This window comes from Stegodyphus dumicola, chromosome 7 (genome assembly GCF_044657685.1).
Source record: "Stegodyphus dumicola isolate Sdum_Otavi_A_Nest chromosome 7, ASM4465768v1".
NCBI lineage: Eukaryota > Metazoa > Arthropoda > Arachnida > Araneae > Eresidae > Stegodyphus > Stegodyphus dumicola.
The window spans coordinates 51,172,299-51,190,377 of record NC_140774.1 but is presented as its reverse complement, the minus strand read 5'-3'; the positions used below and the strand labels follow the sequence as shown (position 1 = coordinate 51,190,377).

The window sequence follows — 18,079 nt, the reverse complement described above, 5'->3', positions numbered from 1 at the left end:
CTTTTTAATGCTTTTTTGACTAACTGTCGTCCTTTAGGAATCCAGAAGCGTGATCTGACTTTAGCTAAAGTCGCAGCAATTCCTCCATGCATTATCTTCTCATGTTCTTTGCATACAATTAGAATCGTTAGTCGAGAATTTTTAGGTAAGATTATTGGATGTTTATTATCTAGTGAGAAGTCAGAAAATTCCAGTCTTCCTCTCAACCTCATGATTTCCTTCTCATCAATGTAAGGAAGAAAATTGTACAAAGGAGAATTTTTTCCAACTGAATTACCTTCTTTGAGGGATTTATATTCTTCGGCAAAAAACTTCTTTTGCTCTGATCTTATCCAGAAATTTTCTGCTTCTTTTAACTCTTCAGCTGTGAGAGTTCCTTGAATGTCGCTAGTTTTTCTTAATTTTCTAATGAAACGTGTTGTGCAAGCAGTGACTCTCAACACCTTCTCTAATTTGCTATATTTTGATATGTCGAAAAGATCATCTGCACTTTTTTCGATTGTACATTCAAGTTGATGTATATCACTGGATCCCTTTCGGTATTCCAGCTTGTTTTCATCTATTGTTTCTTTAATATCTAATCTTGGCCAAAGTTCGTGAGGGAGTTGAAGCCATTCGGGACCTTGCGTCCAAATGGTCTCATTTATTAACTTGGAAATCTTCGTTCCCCGAGATACGAGATCTGCAGGGTTGTCGACACCTGGGCAATAATGCCAATCTTGAGGTGAACTCAATTTTTGTATTTCTTCGACACGATTCCTGACAAAGGGTTTGAAGGCTTTAGGTTGTTTCTGGATCCAAAAATAAGTAATTGTTGAGTCTGTCCAGAAATAGCACGAAATTCTCAATTTCAGTGCTTTCAGAATATTGCTGACTAACTTAACTGATAACAATGCCCCCATTAATTCTAACCTCGGTAAAGTAAGGGATTTTAGTGCGGCTATCCTATTCTTAGAAGAGACAAAGGTCGTTTTGATTTCTTTATTTTCTGTCGTGAAACGTAAATATGCGACTGTACCATAGGCTTTGACACTTGCATCTGAAAAGCAATGTAGTTCGAGATTTTCGACATTAATGTTCGAGTGCGTGAAAAGGTAACGAGAGATGGAGAATTCAGCCATTTGAAGTAGCTCTTCACACCACTTTCACCATTCAGAGGACAAATCTTCAGGTAACGGTTCATCCCAATCTATTTGTGACAACCAAATCTTCTGTATTAAGCACTTTATTCTAACAGTGAAAGGTCCTAAAATTCCAATCGGATCGAATATCCGACCCAACAGTTGTAGAAGAAATCGTTTTGTTTCTATTGGTTTAGATGTGAAAGACAGTAAGTTCCGAACATCAAAATACAGTAAGTCCTTTGAATTATCCTATGCCATACCTAAGACTTTAAATGGGAAATTTTCTCTATTAAAATCTTCAGGATTTTCATCTGGAACGATACCCTTTTTTACCCACAATTTATGTAATTGTCTCGAGTTACTATGCCATTTGTGAAGCTGCATGCTTGCTTCCTTAAATATTTGGACCGATTCTAGACTCGTAGTTAATGCTTCATTGATCGTTGGTTGGCTTCCAATCACATCATCTACATATACGTTCTCATTCAAAAAGTTAACTGTTGTAGGATAAAGTTTATTATAATTTTTCACATGATGTTTAATGGTAGCGGCTAATAAAAATGGACTACTGTTTATTCCGAATAAAACTCTAGTGAACCTATATATGTCAGGAGAAATGGTTTGATCATTAGGGAAATCGGAAAACAGAAACCTTGTTGCGTCTCGATCTTTTTCATGTATGAGAATCTGTAAAAAGGCTTGTTTTATATCTGCGGTGAAGGCTATTAGATTATACCGAAATCTCAACAATATTTCGAATATTTCAGGGTACAAATTTGGCCCAACATGTAGACAGTCATTTAAAGAAATGGATCCTGGGGCATGCGATGATGCATTATAAACAATACGTAATTTACTTGTAGCTCGATCCTCGCGTATAACTTCCCTATGTGGCAAGTAAAACACGACATCCTCTTCATTTGAAATTTCTGAAACTGGTTCGATAATATTTTGTTTTAACTGATCTCTTAATACGTTCCTGTACTCGGAAAATAGATTAGGATCTTTTTTAAATCGTTTTCTAAGTCGATGAAATCTTTGTTCTGCGATTTCCCTATTATTATTTAGATTTGATGTGTCATGTTTCCAAGGCAATCTAACTTTATAGCGAGAATTTTCATATGTTATATTTGATTCGAAATATTCGACGACTTCATTTTCAGTTGAATCGAAGTTTTCCTTCTTATCAATAAGTCCTGAGTTTTCCAAGTACCAAAATTTTGTTATTTGTTTGGAAATCAAATCTTTCCCTATAACTACATTGAAAGCTAAAGAGATATCATCATCACCTTTTCGTCCATGTAGGCACCAGCCGAAAATAGTTTCCACTGCAACAAGATTTTTGCTTAAGTATTTAACGTGTCCCATTACTATGTTGTAATAATAATCTGCACCAATTAGAATGGCAATGGGTTTTTTACAATCGGGAAAATCTGCGAGCAGCAAATTTTTTAATTGTCTGTTTTGCTTAATTTCTTCTGATTTAGGAGGTGGAATATTCGTACCTGATATATGATCAGTTACTAATAATTCAACTTCTATTCTAGAATCGGGAGAACTTCTATGTTCTAAAGTTAATTTAAATACGTCATAATTTTTTTGGATGGGAGAAGTATTCCCAAAAGTGTAGACAGTCAATTTTTCTTTTCTTATGACTTCGAGGTTTAATCTGTCCGCTAACTCGCGAGCACAAAAACTTTTCATACTTCCACTATCCAAGAGAAGTCTGGTAAACACCTTTTCCTTAGCTGTTTTAACTTTTATCGTGCAAGTCTGTAAAAGAATTGTATTATTTGCATTATGTGAAACGGCCGAAACAATTTCTTCTTTCTGTTCCTTAGTTTGTGTATCATTTTTCGAAATTAATATACTATCCTTTTTATCACTTGGTGTATTTTTAACTATCGAACTGGATTTAAAACATATGGCTTCTGAATGTTTACCTTTGCAAATTTTACAAACTTTAGTTTGGCGTTGCCGGCACTGTGAGATTTTGTGTTTAAGGGCCAGGCAAAGAAAACAACGCGCTTGATTTTTCAAAATATCTCTCTTCTCATTAACTGTAAGGCATAAACAGGACTCTGAGTCATGGTTTTGAAAACAAAAAATGCAGTTTCCATTTGATGACGTGGCTGCCATAAATTCATGTGTGGTGACAGTTTGTTTATGTTTCGGCGTCGGTAGATATCTGTTAATACCTTTCATTTCCGGGTTTGACTTGCATGGAAAGGATAACGAATTAATCTTTTCTCGCGATTCTATTTCTAATTGGAGAAAGTCTAGAAATTTGTTTAAATCATAGGTTGAAGGATTTTCAGTATTTGTACGATGAAATTCTAAAGTTATATCGTTCGGGACAATTTTCATCAAAATTGGAATAAACATGTTGGAATATGTTTCTGGTTTCACACCGAATGCTAAAAGGCTTCTGACTTGAACGTTAATTGTATCATAAAGTTTTCGCAATTTTGTCACTTCACTTGAACTTTGAACGGGATTTAAATTTAAGAGATTAGAAATGTGTGTATTGATAATAAGGTCACTTTGACCGAATCTATTTTTAAGAATGTCTATAGCAGAGTCATAATTAGCCTCTGAGATTGAGAGACCTTCTATGGCTGATGCTGCGTTTCCACATAAATAAGTTCTCAAATAATTAAATTTTTCTATCTTCGAAAGTGTAACATTGTCATGAATAGTGACCTTGAATGAATTCCAAAAATTCATCCAATCGTTATAGTCTCCGGAAAATTTGTGAAGTAAGAGTTTGGGCAATTTCACATTGCCTTCAATCTGTCTTTTGGTTTCAACTTCTGTAGATGAATTATTTAAATTCGTGTTGATATTTTGAGTATTGTATTTCCTTAAATAACGGTTGATTTTAGACTTCGCTATTATTATTTTATCGTTATATTCCATAGAAGTGTTAATATCTGAATCTAATTTTGATTCATCTTCAATCAAATTTTGTATTTTTTCATTTAAATCATGTAGTTCAGTTTCTTTACTATTTAACAATTCCAAACAATTTTCTAACTCTTCTTGATTTTCTTCTTTTAAATACTCATCTACATTTTTAATAATTTGAGTTACAGAAGCACGTATATGTGCTCGATTCTTTATTAGTGTCTTCTGTTCCATTTTAATAAATTATCAAAGGATACTTACCGTGAGAAGTCTTCGCTTACAAAGCTAATCCAAAAGGCGAAAAACCCAAATTTTCAAATTAATCAGATTTTTTTTCCCGGCCGATGCACCATTATGTTGTAACGAAAGTTCTAGATCAAAGTCAAATCACTCATAATCCAAAAATGAGATGCATGGCCTGGAGGGTTTTCCATAAATTTTAATTAAACTTAATATTTACATATATACAATGTAGGCTAAAATGCCTGAATCGAATATTTAATGCTCAAAAGGCACTGAATAATTCCAGCTAAAATCTAAATCGAATTCTATTGCGTAGTGCATCGAAATTCTACCTTCAAGAAGAAGAATATTTTTTCGAGTCACGTGTTCAGAATGGGAAAGGTTAAGTAAGCCAATATATGGACTCCTAACGCCATCTCTTGGCGATATCAAAGAATATTCCTTAACAAGGTCGCCAAGGGCAAATTCGGTAACGCTAGCCGAGAAAAAGTGAAGTTCGGAAATAAGTTTTGAAGCTTCAATAGACAATTAAGTATTTGGTTTAATTCTATGCTGTTAATAGTAATGCATTATTTTTGATAATGGCGATACAATTATTAGTTGAAAACAACTAACTAATTAAAAAATTTTAATATTTTTAAAGCTGAAAACAACTAATTGAAACTAATTTTCCTGAATTAACTAGACGCAAAATTAACTTTCATGAATTACTAAAGTTATTGAGTAGAAGTTTAACTGAAAATATACGTTCCGTAATATATATCTATAATACGGAATATATATATATATAATACGGAATATATATATATATAGCACCAAATATATATATATAGTACGGAATATATGTATATATATATTTATACAGTACAAAGTCCGAGGTCGGGACTTCGGCGATCCCAGATTTGAGATTTTTCCGGATATTAGATCATTTTAAATCTACTAAGATGGCACGTAGAAATTATAAAATTGGAAATATGAAATCGTGATTTATGAAATAATGAAGCATTTATGATTTAAAGGGTATCAAAATTTACAAAAGACAAGAGCTTAATATTTATATGTTTACTTTATTAAACATTTCTTTCAATGTGAGTTGTTTGACTTGTTTTCTCTGCTCATACTTTAGACTAATACTATAGACATATAATTTCTTGTTCAGTTATTAAGTTCCATTGTTCAAGTCCTGTAATTGCTGTGTCGAGAATTCCGAATAACTTGTCAATCAAAATTTTTTCTCGTTCAGTAACCTCTCTGTTACTTTCTTCACTATCGGTAGCTGTATTTTCTGGATTTAGAACCATACTACAGATTTCGCCCTCCGTTAATTGATTGATGATTGGGGCATTGTCATCGCAATGAAAAACTTCTGTTTAACTTCCCTAAATTCTGTCGCCTGGTGCTGGTTCTGGCTTTATGTGAATAACAAATGAGTTATTCTTAATTCAAATAGCACTAAATATAATCGCTTGTCCTATGAGTATCATTAACAAAATCTATTTTTAGCATAAGGAAAGAAATTTCTGTTAAATCTGCCCTTGTCAACATTTTAGCACATTAAACTTAAATCTGTAATCGGATAATACTCTGTTATTTGGCGTCGCTGCATGAGTCATCACTCAAGTTGTCATCCGCTGATAAACATGCGGTGATGAAAGCAAAATACAATAAATAATGATTCGCGATTTCGGCATCAAGGATATAAAATATTAGTTGGTGTAAAATTAACAAATAATTATTTCTTCAATAATGAGATATTTTATTTAGCCCCAAACTGAGATTAAGAATCGGGATTTACGGCATGTTTTTTTATGATGAGGAAAAAAATCTAATGCGCATGCTAAAGCATACCCCTTCCCACCAAAAAAGCCCTAAAAATTGGTTGGTGGTGGCTTTGAGGTCCGGATTTTAGATCATTCCAGATATTGGATGTCCGGATCTCGGACTTTGTACTGTATATATATATATAGTAAAAAAATGTATATTTTCAGTATACATTTCTTATTATATATATATATACATACATTATATACATATATATGCGATACTTAATTTTACTAATGCCTTGCATGTAATGCCCCTTTTAGGTGCAAAACATCTCTCCCTTCTCAACTGCAGAGTTTCTTCTAACAGTATCATGAATTTTGTCAAGTTAGAAGAACCATCTACTTCAGGAAAAGATGTAACTGCTAATTCAACATCAATAAGTGTAGAAAATAATAAAATCAATTCTTTTCTTTTCAAATCTGAAGTTACAGATACAGAAATATTGTGGGCTTTTAAGTGCATCAAAAGCCACTATTCTTTTAAATCGTGCGATGATATTGGGCCGTTATTCACACAAATCAAAAGAAGTAACTAGATATTCATGTGAGGTACTGGCATCACGAAAATAAGGTCAGAACTCAGTACCTTACTTCTGCATTTATAGGGCATGCAACAAGTGAAATATGCATTTATAGGGCATATTTCACTTGTTGCATTTATAGGGCCAAATATTATGAATGTGTTGAAAAACTAGACTTGTCATAACTCTTACAAATATTGATGGATGGTCCTGCAATAAACTGGAAATTTTATGATTTATGGCAATAGGACTTGACAAAGGAATATAACATTCAATGCTTGACATTAGGGACATGCGATTTACACATTCTTAACAATGCTTTCAAGCATGGGATGTCATCCACTGGCTGGGTCATTCCATCATTCTTATCTTCCTTATATTGGATTTTTAAAGATTCTCCTGCAAGACGTGAAGATTTTTTAAGTATATCTGGCTTAAAAAAGCTACCTGTGAAGTTCTGGTTTTACCAATGGTTGCAAATTGTCCCAGCAGTTGAAAGAGCCATTGAAATATGGGATGACTTGCTACTGTACATTAAAAAAGTTGAAATGGGGAAGTTTAAAAAAATTCATCGAAATCCTTCGCAAATATTTTGGAGGCAACTAAAGATAAAACATTTCTTATAAAATTAAATTTTTTTCTCTCTCTGTCGAAAATATTATTGCCTTTCCTTGAATATTATCAAAATGATAAACCACTTATTCCCTTTTTTACTGAAGATATCTTAAAACTTGTAAATGATTGCCTTCAGCACTTTAAAATTTTGAACCTAGAATATTCAAAAATAACTAAAGCAGAAAATCTTTATAAATTTAATTTTAATGATCCAAATTGTTATAATAATAAAAGTAAAGTTTATTTGGGATTCGTTGCTGGGCAGTTAATGAATGATAAATGCCGCAAGAAGGACATTTCACAAGCTGAAAGTTTTGCATTGAAACAAGAATGTCAACAGTGTGTCTTAACAATGGTACAACACTTAATGTCTAAATGTTCAATAAATTATTCTCTTATTCGAAATGCATCTTGTATAGACCCACGATTGATGGTTAAAAGTCCAGAAAAAGCCCAGAACAAAATGAAAATAGTTCTAACGGTATTAATGCAGAATAAACGTGTTTTACAAGATGATTGTGATGAAATTCTGCTGCAGTTTGGAGAGTTTCTAGACAAAGTAGTTAAGACAAATTTACATGAATTTTCTACTTTTGATCCTCAAAATCTTTCTCTTGACACATTTCTCACTTCTTATTTTCATGATTTTCACTATTCAAAAGTATGGAAAATAGTGAAAATGATTCTTATCTTGTCACATGGACAGGCCTCTGTAGAAAGGGGCTTCTCTGTAAATAAAGCAATTGAAATTGAAAATTTAAGTGACTCATCATACATTTTTCAACGCACAGTATTTGATTACATAAAATTTTCTGGAGGTGTTCTTAATATCGAAATTAATAAAGAAATGAGATCAGCAGCAGCTTCTGCAAGGTCTAAATATATGCAGTATTTAGAACAAAAATCTTTAACTAAATTTGAAAATTCAAAGAGGAAAAGAAATATTATTGAGGAAGAAATTGATTATATGAAGCAGAAGAAAAAATTTCTTCAAAGTGACATTAAAGTTATTAATGAAGAAGTAGATACTTTAGCAGATGAAGCTGAGACCAGCAGGAACATTGATTTGTTTATCAAAGCAAATGAACTTAGAAGAATAGTTAAAGAAAAGGAAATAGACATAAATAAATTAGATGTTAAATAGCTGAAAAGATTTCAGATTTAAAAAAAAGTACAAATGTTTTGTATCTTTTATTGTACAGTTTATTATTCTAGTATCTTTCAAAAAAAAACCAAGGAAATAAATTGTATGTTTACAAATCAGTTATTTTCATCTGCAAAATATTCTTACATTGTGATTATAATAGTAGTTGACTGTGTTTAGATAAATATCAAATAAGTTAAATAATAATCATATAAATCTCTAAAATAGTGACTGTCATTAGTGTAAAATACACTTATACATGTTTTTCAAGAAATTATGTTCCTAATTTAATGTTATCTGCTTCATAACTTGTAGGGAGTTAGTTTAATTTTCAAAATTGTTTTATGGTAAGTATTAAATTGAATTTAATAAAAGTGCATAATACACACTTCTGTTAGTTTCTTAAAGTGAAATTACAAGCATGAAGTCGGTTGTATAGATAATTTCTTTATTCTATTCGTTTTTTTTTTTTTTTTTTTTTTTTTTTTTTTTTTTTTTGTTTGTTTGTTTGTTTGCTGATAGGTCCTTAATTTTTTAATCTTAATTTTTTAATTTTAACCTTAATCTTTCAATTAAGACATAGATTAATTTTTTATCACCTTCTACGGAGTTTATTCTCTTTTGCACATACTATATGTATGGGATATCGGGATTATGAGTTTATTTCTACAGAGGGTCCGTTATCGATTTCGCGGGAAATCTGTTGGGTCCGTTTCAATTTTAGGTCGCCAAGGGCAAATTCGGTAACGCTAGCCGAGAAAAAGTGAAGTTCGGAAATATGTTTTGAAGCTTCAATAGACAATTAAGTATTTGGTTTAATCCTATGCTGTTGATAGTAATGCATTATTTTTGCTAATGGCAATACAATTATTAAATGAAAATAACTAATTAAAAATTTGTTAATATTTTTAAAGCTGAAAACAACTAATTAAAACTAATTTTCCTGAATTAACTAGACGCAAAATTAACTTTCATGAATTACTAAAGTTATTGGGTAGAAGTTTAACTGAAAATATACATTCCGTATTATATATATATATATATATATATATATATATGTATGTATAGTACAAAGTCCGAGGTCTGGACTTGTCGGGACTTCGGCGATCCCAGATTTGAGATTTTTCCGGATATTAGATCATTGTAAATCTACTAAGATGTCGCATAGAAATTATAAAATTGAAAATATGAAATCATGATTTATGAAATAATGAAGCATTTATGATTTAAAGGGTATCAAAATTTACAAAAGAAAAGAGCTTAATATTTATATGTTTACTTTTTTAAACATTTCTTTCAATGTGAGTTGTTTGATTTGTTTTCTCTGCTAATACTTTAGACTAATACTATAGACATATAATTTCTTGTTCAGTTATTAAGTTCCATTTTTCAAGTTCTTTAATTGCTGTGTCGAGAATTCCGAATAACTTGTCAATCAAAATTTTTTCTCGTTCAGTAACCTCTCTGTTACTTTCTTCACTATCGGTAGCTGTATTTTCTGGATTTAGAACCATACTACAGATTTCGCCCTCCGTTAATTGATTGATGATTGGGCATTGTCATCGCAATGAAAAACTTCTGTTTAACTTTGCTAAATTCTGCCGCCTGGTGCGGCCATGCGAGCTCTGGCGCTGGTTCTGGCTTTATGTGAATAACAAATCAGTTATTCTTAATTCAAATAGCACTAAATATAATCGTTTGTCCTATGAGTATCATTAACAAAATCTATTTTTAGCATAAGGAAAGAAATTTCTGCTAAATCTCCCCTTGTCAACATTTTAGCGCATTAAACTTAAATCTGTAATCGGATAATACTCTATTATTTGGCATTGCTGCATGATTCATCACTCAAGTTGTCATCCGTTGATAAACATGCGGTGATGAAAGCAAAATACAATAAATCATGATTCGCGATTTCGGCATCAAGGATATAAAATATTAGTTGGTGTAAAATTAACAAATGTTTCGGTTTGAGATTATGCCAAGCAGATACGCAGCTATGGAGTCAAGTTACTAATCACACAAATTTATGATAAAATAATTATTTCTTCAATAATGAGATATTTTATTTAGCGCCAAACTGAGATTAAGAATCGGATTTCCGGCATGTTTTTTTATGATGAGGAAAAAAATCTGATGCGCGTGTGTAAAGCATACACCCCTTCCCTTCAAAAAAGCGCTAAAAAATTGGTTCGTGGTGGCTTTGAGGTCCGGATTTTAGATCATTCCAGATATTGGATGTCTGGATCTCGGACTTTGTACTGTATGTATGTATATATATATATATAAAATGTATACTTTCACTATTCAAGTATTCACTGTGACAAGTATTCCCATCTTGTCACATGAACAGGCCTCTGTGGAAAGGGGCTTCTCTGTAAATAAAGCAATTAAGTGACTCATCATACATTTTTCAACGCACAGTATTTGATTACATAAAATTTTCTGGAGGTGTTCTTAATATCGAAATTAATAAAGAAATGAGATCAGCAGCAGCTTCTGCAAGGTCTAAATATATGCAGTATTTAGAAGAACAAAAATCTTTAACTAAATCTGAAAATTTAAAGAGGAAAAGAAATATTATTAAGGAAGAAATTGATTATATGAAGCAGAAGAACAAATTTCTTCAAAGGGACATTAAAGATATTAATGAAGAAGTAGATGCTTTAGCAGATGAAGCTGAGACCAGCAGGAACATTGATTTGTTTATTAAAGCAAATGAACTTAGAAGAATAGCTAAAGAAAAGGAAATAGACATAAATAAATTAGATGTTAAAATAGCTGAAAAGATTTCAGATTTAAAAAAAGCACAAATGTTTTGTATCTTTTATTGTACAGTTTATTATTCTAGTATCTTTCAAAAAAAACCAAGAAAATAAATTGTATGTTTACAAATCAGTTATTTTAATCTGCAAAATATTCTTACATTGTGATTATAATAGTAGTTGACTGTGTTTAAATAAATATCAAATAAGCTAAATAATAATCATTAAATCTCTAAAATAGTGACTGTTATTAGTGTAAAGTACACTTATACATGTTTTTCAAGAAATTATGTTCCTAATTTAATGTTATCTTCTTCATAACTTGTAGGGAGTTAGTTTAATTTTCAAAATTGTTTTATGGTAAGTATTAAATGAATTTAATAATAGTGCATAATACACACTTCTGTTAGTTTCTTAAAGTGAAATTACAAGCATGAAGTCGGTTGTATGGATAATTGCTTTATTCTTTTCCTTTTTTTTTTTACTTGCTGATAGGTCCTTAATTTTTTCTTTGATGGTCCTTAAAAGTCCTTAATTTTCATGTAAGGAAATGTGTACGAACCCTGTATCAGAAATTTCTTAATTTTGTTATTAAATTAGATTTTAAGCTATTGGACTCCGAACCATGTATTTTTATCAGAAATCTAAATTGTAAGAAAGTAATTATGGCTGTTTATGTAGATGACTTAATAATTGAAAGTTCGGATGTAAAAGAAACAAATATTATAATATCATTGTTGTCTAGTGAATTTCAAATGTCAAAATCTGAAAGTGTCTCAGAATTCTTGGGTATTAGACTGAAGTTTGAGTCTGGTTGTTTATATTTAGATCAGAAACCATATATTGAAAAATTAGTTGATAAATTTAAAATGTCTGATTGTAAAATAGCCCTAACTCCCATTGAACCAAAATCTAGAGCAGCTGATTTTCAGAAAGGAAATGCATTTCATGGCCCATACAAAGAATTAATTGGATCTTTAATTTACTTAGCATATATCACAAGGCCAGATGTTTTGTTTGCAGTAAATTGCTTAAGCCAACTGCAGGAGCATCCTACTGATGTTGCCTGGTGTGCTCTAAAAAGAATTCTTAGGTACTTGAAAAACACCTTAAATTTAAAATTGATATACAAAAAGGGTGATTTGGAAAGGGCAAACTTGTGTTTGTATGTAGATGCAGATTGGAGGGGAGATACTCAAGATAGGAAATCAATTACTGGTTACTTTATACTGTTTTCAAACTGTCCTATTATGTGGTGCTGTAACAAGCAAAAGTGTATTGCACTTTCATCAACAGAAGCTGAAATAATTGCTTTATGTAAAGGTATTCAAGATGTTTTATGGGTAAAAAATGTAGTAAATGAAATTTCCAGTGTTAAAAATGTTTATATTTTTGAAGATAACCAGTCATGTATTAAAAGTATTGTTGATGAAAACTTTTCAGGCAGGTTGAAACATATAGATATAAAATTAAAATTCACTCGTAAGACTGTTAAGGAAAATAATATTAGAATTGAATATGTACAGTCAGGTTTACACATTGCAGATATGTTAACTAAGGCTTTTTCCAAAACAAAATTCTATGAACTGTTATCATTGAGCTGTTTAAAAATTGTTTAATTCTTTTATGTTTTGTATAATGTGCGATTAAGCGGGAGTGTTGAGATACTTGTAATCGCATTCTTACTGGTTAAAAGGAAGTATAGCTTTCTCTCACGTCCGAAACATTCATTAGCTTTCAGCCAGGTCCGAGTTATTCTGAAACTTAATCCCATTCTGTATGTTACTTTTGATTGGTTATTTATTGTGTCTTGTTTATGATTTGTTAAACCATGATCTGTTATAAAGTTATATATATGACCTCTGTAACTGCTCATCCTTGCTTGTACTTACTTATTTGCTTGTATTTATCATTACTTGTATTATTCTTAAACAAAATATGTGCAAGTCTCTAATAAATCAGACTGGATCAAATGTAAAGTAATAAACAGAGGAGCGTTATTCCACACAATGTTTATTGACGAGCACCAAAGACGAACTGATACATATACATAATTATGACATTACAGTTTCTTTTTACAAACACTATCGCCATCTATTGGCAATCTAAGGATACATAAACTTAACACTCTCCCCCATTTTACTGAACTTCAAGGTTATAAAGTATTTCAATTGGTCTTCTAGCAACACCCTTATCCAACTGAATCTTACAAGATCTAATTCTATCATCTCTTCTGTGAAATAATTCCTTAATCCTACCTATCTTCCAGTTACAGTGTTTCACATTATCTTCTCGTACAAGTACAACATCATTAATTTTAAACACGGTAGCATTCTTTGGAGTTTTTGAAAACATGACTGATCTTAATTCTAACAAATAGTCTTTATAAAACCTTTTCCAAAAATGCTCTAATATTAATTGCCTATGCTTCCATCTTTTAATCAACTGAGATCTTGTAGATTCTAGTTTAGATTCAGGTGAAGGTAAAACAGTCAATCTAGATCCAATTATAAAATGAGATGGTGAAAGAGGATCAGGTTCATTTGGTTCATTGTATACATAAGTTATAGGTCTAGAATTAATAACAGCTTCAACTTCAACTAAGACAGTATACAGTTCTTCATAATATAAAGAAGCTTTACCTAAGATACGTTTTAAACAAATTTTTACAGATCTTACCAAACATTCCCAGAATCCTCCCCACCAAGGAGCACCTTCTACAATAAATTTCCATTCAAACCCATTTTCCCAAGGAAATTTAAAATTTTTTCATCTTTACACAATTTATACAAATATTTTAATTCACGATTAGCAGTTTTAAAGGTTTTAGCATTATCAGAATAAATAACTCTACAAATACCCGTACGTGCAATCACGGAAAAAAGGGACCCAGTCAGTGTTGGCGCTGCCAAGGATATTTCCACAGTTCAGCAGTGTGCACGCTCCCCATCAAATGCCTGCGGTGCGCTGGCCCGCATTTTGCGTACCAGTGTACCAAAGATCCTGAGGAACCGAACACATGTGCGAACTGCCTTGGACAGCATGCGACCAACTGGTTCCACTGTCCCAGGAATCCCATGAACAAGGGCAAAAACCCCAACATTCGTAAGGATAGCGGGAAATCAAAATTTGTACCGGCGCCAGCTAAACCTCTCCTTAGTGGTACAGATCCCCTATTTAGCGAAATCGCTTCCGGACGAAAAAATCCCGGACTTAACATGACTTCAGAGCAGAAGCAAGGCCAGAAGCAAGCCCTCAAGGAAGCCCCGACACTGCATCCTGCACCACAGACAGCACCACCGGCCCAGACTCTAGCCCCAACTTCTGAGGACTACAACTGCACCGATACTCTCCGTTGCGTATTCCAGATCTCATCTGAGTTTGGAATCGAACATAAAACCTTATTGAAAGCCTTCAAAAATGCCCTGCCTCAGCTACGGACAGTCTCCACCGGACCTGAGCGAGCATTTTTTATTTATGAAGCCTACGTTGGACTCCTCAACTAAGTCATTAAGTTCAACGACTCAAATAAAGAAGACCTCCTGATTTCGTTCTGGAATGCCAACGGAATAAAGAACAAGATCCACGAAGTCCGGGATTTTATTAATGAGCACCACATGGACCTCTTCCTCGTTCAGGAGACTCATCTGGTTGAGGGACTTAGCGCGAACATCGCGAATTATTTCTGCTACCGAAATGATAGAGAGGTATGCATCAGTGACACTGTTCGCACTAGTGGCAGTACTAGCATTTATGTAAAATGCTCTTTAAAGCATTCTAGAATACCCACGCCACCACTGGAGGCCCTAGAAGCGACAATTATCCAAATTCATATTCAAAATTCCCCCCCAATAGCAGTAGCGTCCTGCTACATGCCTCCGAGACAGGGACCTGCATTTCTCTCTGATCTCAGAAAATTAAGTGGTGTTGCAAATAACCTGATTATCGCAGGAGATTTAAATGCCCGTCATAGAAGTTGGGATTGTGTCACTGCCAACAACTATGGCGATAACCTCAAAATTTGGGCTCAGGACGCCCGTATCCAAATTATAGCGCCGAACTCACCTACCCATTACCAGTTTCCTGGGGGGTTAGGTGCTCCTTCCATTATTGATTTGGCCTTATTTAAAAATATTCCATTAGATTATTCGATCAAAGTGATTCCGGAACTGTCCTCTGACCATTATTCGGTTCACCTCACCCTTAAAACTACCAAAATTTACCGGCGCAAGTCTCGACTAACTGGGACAACTTTCGGTATGTTTTGGAAAATGGTATTCTCCCCCCTATCAAAATTAACGATAATCAGGAGGTTGACTTAGCCATTGACAGGCTCAACCAAACCCTGGGAAGTGCGTTCACAGCTGCTTCCAAACCCAAATTCAGACCTAATCACTATAAATTACCTGACTTCATTAAGGATAAAATCAAAATTAAAAACCGTCTTCGCAGAGATTGGCAAAACACACGTTTAGAATCCTTTTGAGTACAACTGCGAAGAATCCAGAATGAGATCAAGTCTGACATTAAAAAATTTGCAGATGATAAATACTCAAATTATCTTAAGTCCTTAAAGACTTCTGACAATAGCCTCTGGGTTGCTAGCGCACGGCTACGCAAACCTAAACATGACATTCCCCCCCCCCTAATGGGCACGGTCAATGACCGGATGGCATTAACAGACACTGAGAAGGCTGAACGCATAGCGGACAGTCTTCAAACACAATTCTCAATAAACACTGGACTCATGTTCGATACCTGTGCAACGCGCACGCATGAAGTTCAACACCAAGTTGAAGAATTTCTCTCCTCAGATACACATTCTGAGGAACCCATCACCACAACCATGACTGAGATTTCTGCAATTGTCAAAAATCTCACCCCTGCAAAAGCACCGGGCCTTGATAGGATTTCTAATCGCATGATTAAAAATTTGCCTATTAAATTCATATTTTACCTAGCAGTTTTGATTAACTCAATGCTAAGGTTAAAATATTATCCTAATAGCTGGAAGAATGCTTTAGTCATTCCTATTCTAAAACCTGGCATGGACCCTAAGGTCCCTCAAAATTATAGACCGATCAGCCTCCTGTCTTCACTTAGTAAAATCTACGAAGCTATACTGCTTAGATACCTGAATGATTTCTGCCGAAGCCGAAATATTATTATTCCTCAACAATTCGGTTTTCGCGCAAAACACTCAACTCAGACCCAGCTACTGAGGGTAGTAGAAATCATTCACTCAGGATCTCGCAGTGGAAAGCCTACAACTATAGTCTATTTAGACGTAGCAAAGGCTTTCGACAGGTGTTGGCATATCGGAATTTTATTCAAGCTCATGCGACTTGAAATTTCGGCTAATTTTGTGCACATAATGCACTCTTACCTCAATAATCGTACCTTTTCTGTCAAAGTTAAATATTCTGTCTCTTCTCCTCATCCTATCCTGGCGGGAGTGCCTCAGGGAGGAATTCTTAGCGCTACGCTCTTCAACTTGTATGTAAATGACATACCACAATCACCAAGTGTCGATCTAGCCCTTTACGCAAACGACACAGCCATCATTTCTCAGCACCCAACACATAACGCCACTCTCAATCACCTTCAACTTTACTTAACAGACTTGAAGTCCTGGCTCATTACCTGGAAAATCAAAATTAACGTCGCAAAAAGTGCCGCCACCGTTTTCTTTTCCAGAAAGAGGAATGTCCATAGTCAACTCCAACCACTCAGGTTATTTGATGAGGAGATACCCTGGGTGGATTCCTATAAATATCTGGGAGTTTATCTAGATGCGAAGCTACTCTGGAGTACCCATATCAACTATACAATAGCCAAAGCAAGAACCGTCAGAACTCAACTAATGTCACTTATCAACCGAACCAGCAACCTCTCCCTCAGCAACAAGATCCTCCTTTATCGCAGTACCATCTTTCCCATCCTCACCTATGCAGCTATCATCTGGTCAACCGCAGCCAACAGTCACCTAAAGAAACTCCAAGTATTCCAGAGTGTTACGCTTCGCATACTCACCAATGCTCATTATTTCGTCCGGAATGAAGTGCTACATAATGATCTCAAAATTCTACCCCTGGACGCCTTTTTTCGGCAAAATTCGGCCAAGTTTTTCAATAGACTATCTCAGATCAAAAACCCGGTCTTGCACTCACTTCCTGCTTATAATCCAGCAGAGCCCAGCTCTGCTAAGCGACCTAGGAGCGTTCTTGATAGAACATTTAACATCTTTCCTAGGAAGCCAAAGCGGAGGTGCTTGCTTGACTAGGAATTCTTTCTAATTTTTAAATTTAAACTTTAACCAGCACTTCACGGGCCTAACCCGGCGACCCTTAATTAACTCTTATTTTTTACATCACTGCCCGCCAGACCTAATCCGGCCACGTTTATCGCGACCTACATCTGTACCACTAAACATGACCTCCCCCCATTTATCAGGACCTCACCTCTTCATTTATCACGGACCAGACTTTTAACATTAAAGTTACCTTTAAAAATTAGCAATAATTAAAATCAACGTATTCAAACTAATTTAGCTACTAATAAAATCCATTAAAACTAAGACTTAACTAATGCAGCAATAATTAATCCATTATTTTATCATTCCTGCAGAGCTTCTTTTACCTTACTATAACTTATCAACTCCTTATTTTTGCACAGGTATCACAGGCATCACAGGCTTGCATTTCATCACTTCAAGACCTTCTTCATTAATTAAATTTAAATCTCGCTCTCCCCCTTAATTCTTTTCCCTTCCTTTAATTCCTTTTACTTCCTTCCCTACCTCTATCTCTGTCCCTTTAAATCCTCTTCTAATAATTTCTCCGTCTTTTTCACAGTTAACTTTCCTCACGGTTCTTTTCCGCTCGAAAAGTTGCTCCTATTCTCCTCTCGCCACGGGCGGTCGGAGAACTTTTCGCCT

General features: G+C 33.9%; 1 protein-coding gene across 10 annotated transcripts in view; it reads left to right on the top strand.

The window, feature by feature from the left end:
* Positions 1 to 18,079, top strand: part of narya (RING finger protein narya) — a 213,841-nt gene that overhangs the window by 156,088 nt on the left and 39,674 nt on the right. The window contains exon 13 of one of the 10 annotated variants that reach the window (XM_085820194.1): positions 6,359 to 6,459. The exons of the other annotated variants lie outside the window; for them this stretch is intronic. Within the exon in view, the coding sequence (XP_085676320.1) occupies positions 6,359 to 6,401 (43 nt within the window). The 3' untranslated portion in view covers positions 6,402 to 6,459. Of the gene's footprint in view, positions 1 to 6,358; positions 6,460 to 18,079 lie in introns of those variants that run through there. 10 annotated transcript variants of the gene reach the window in all.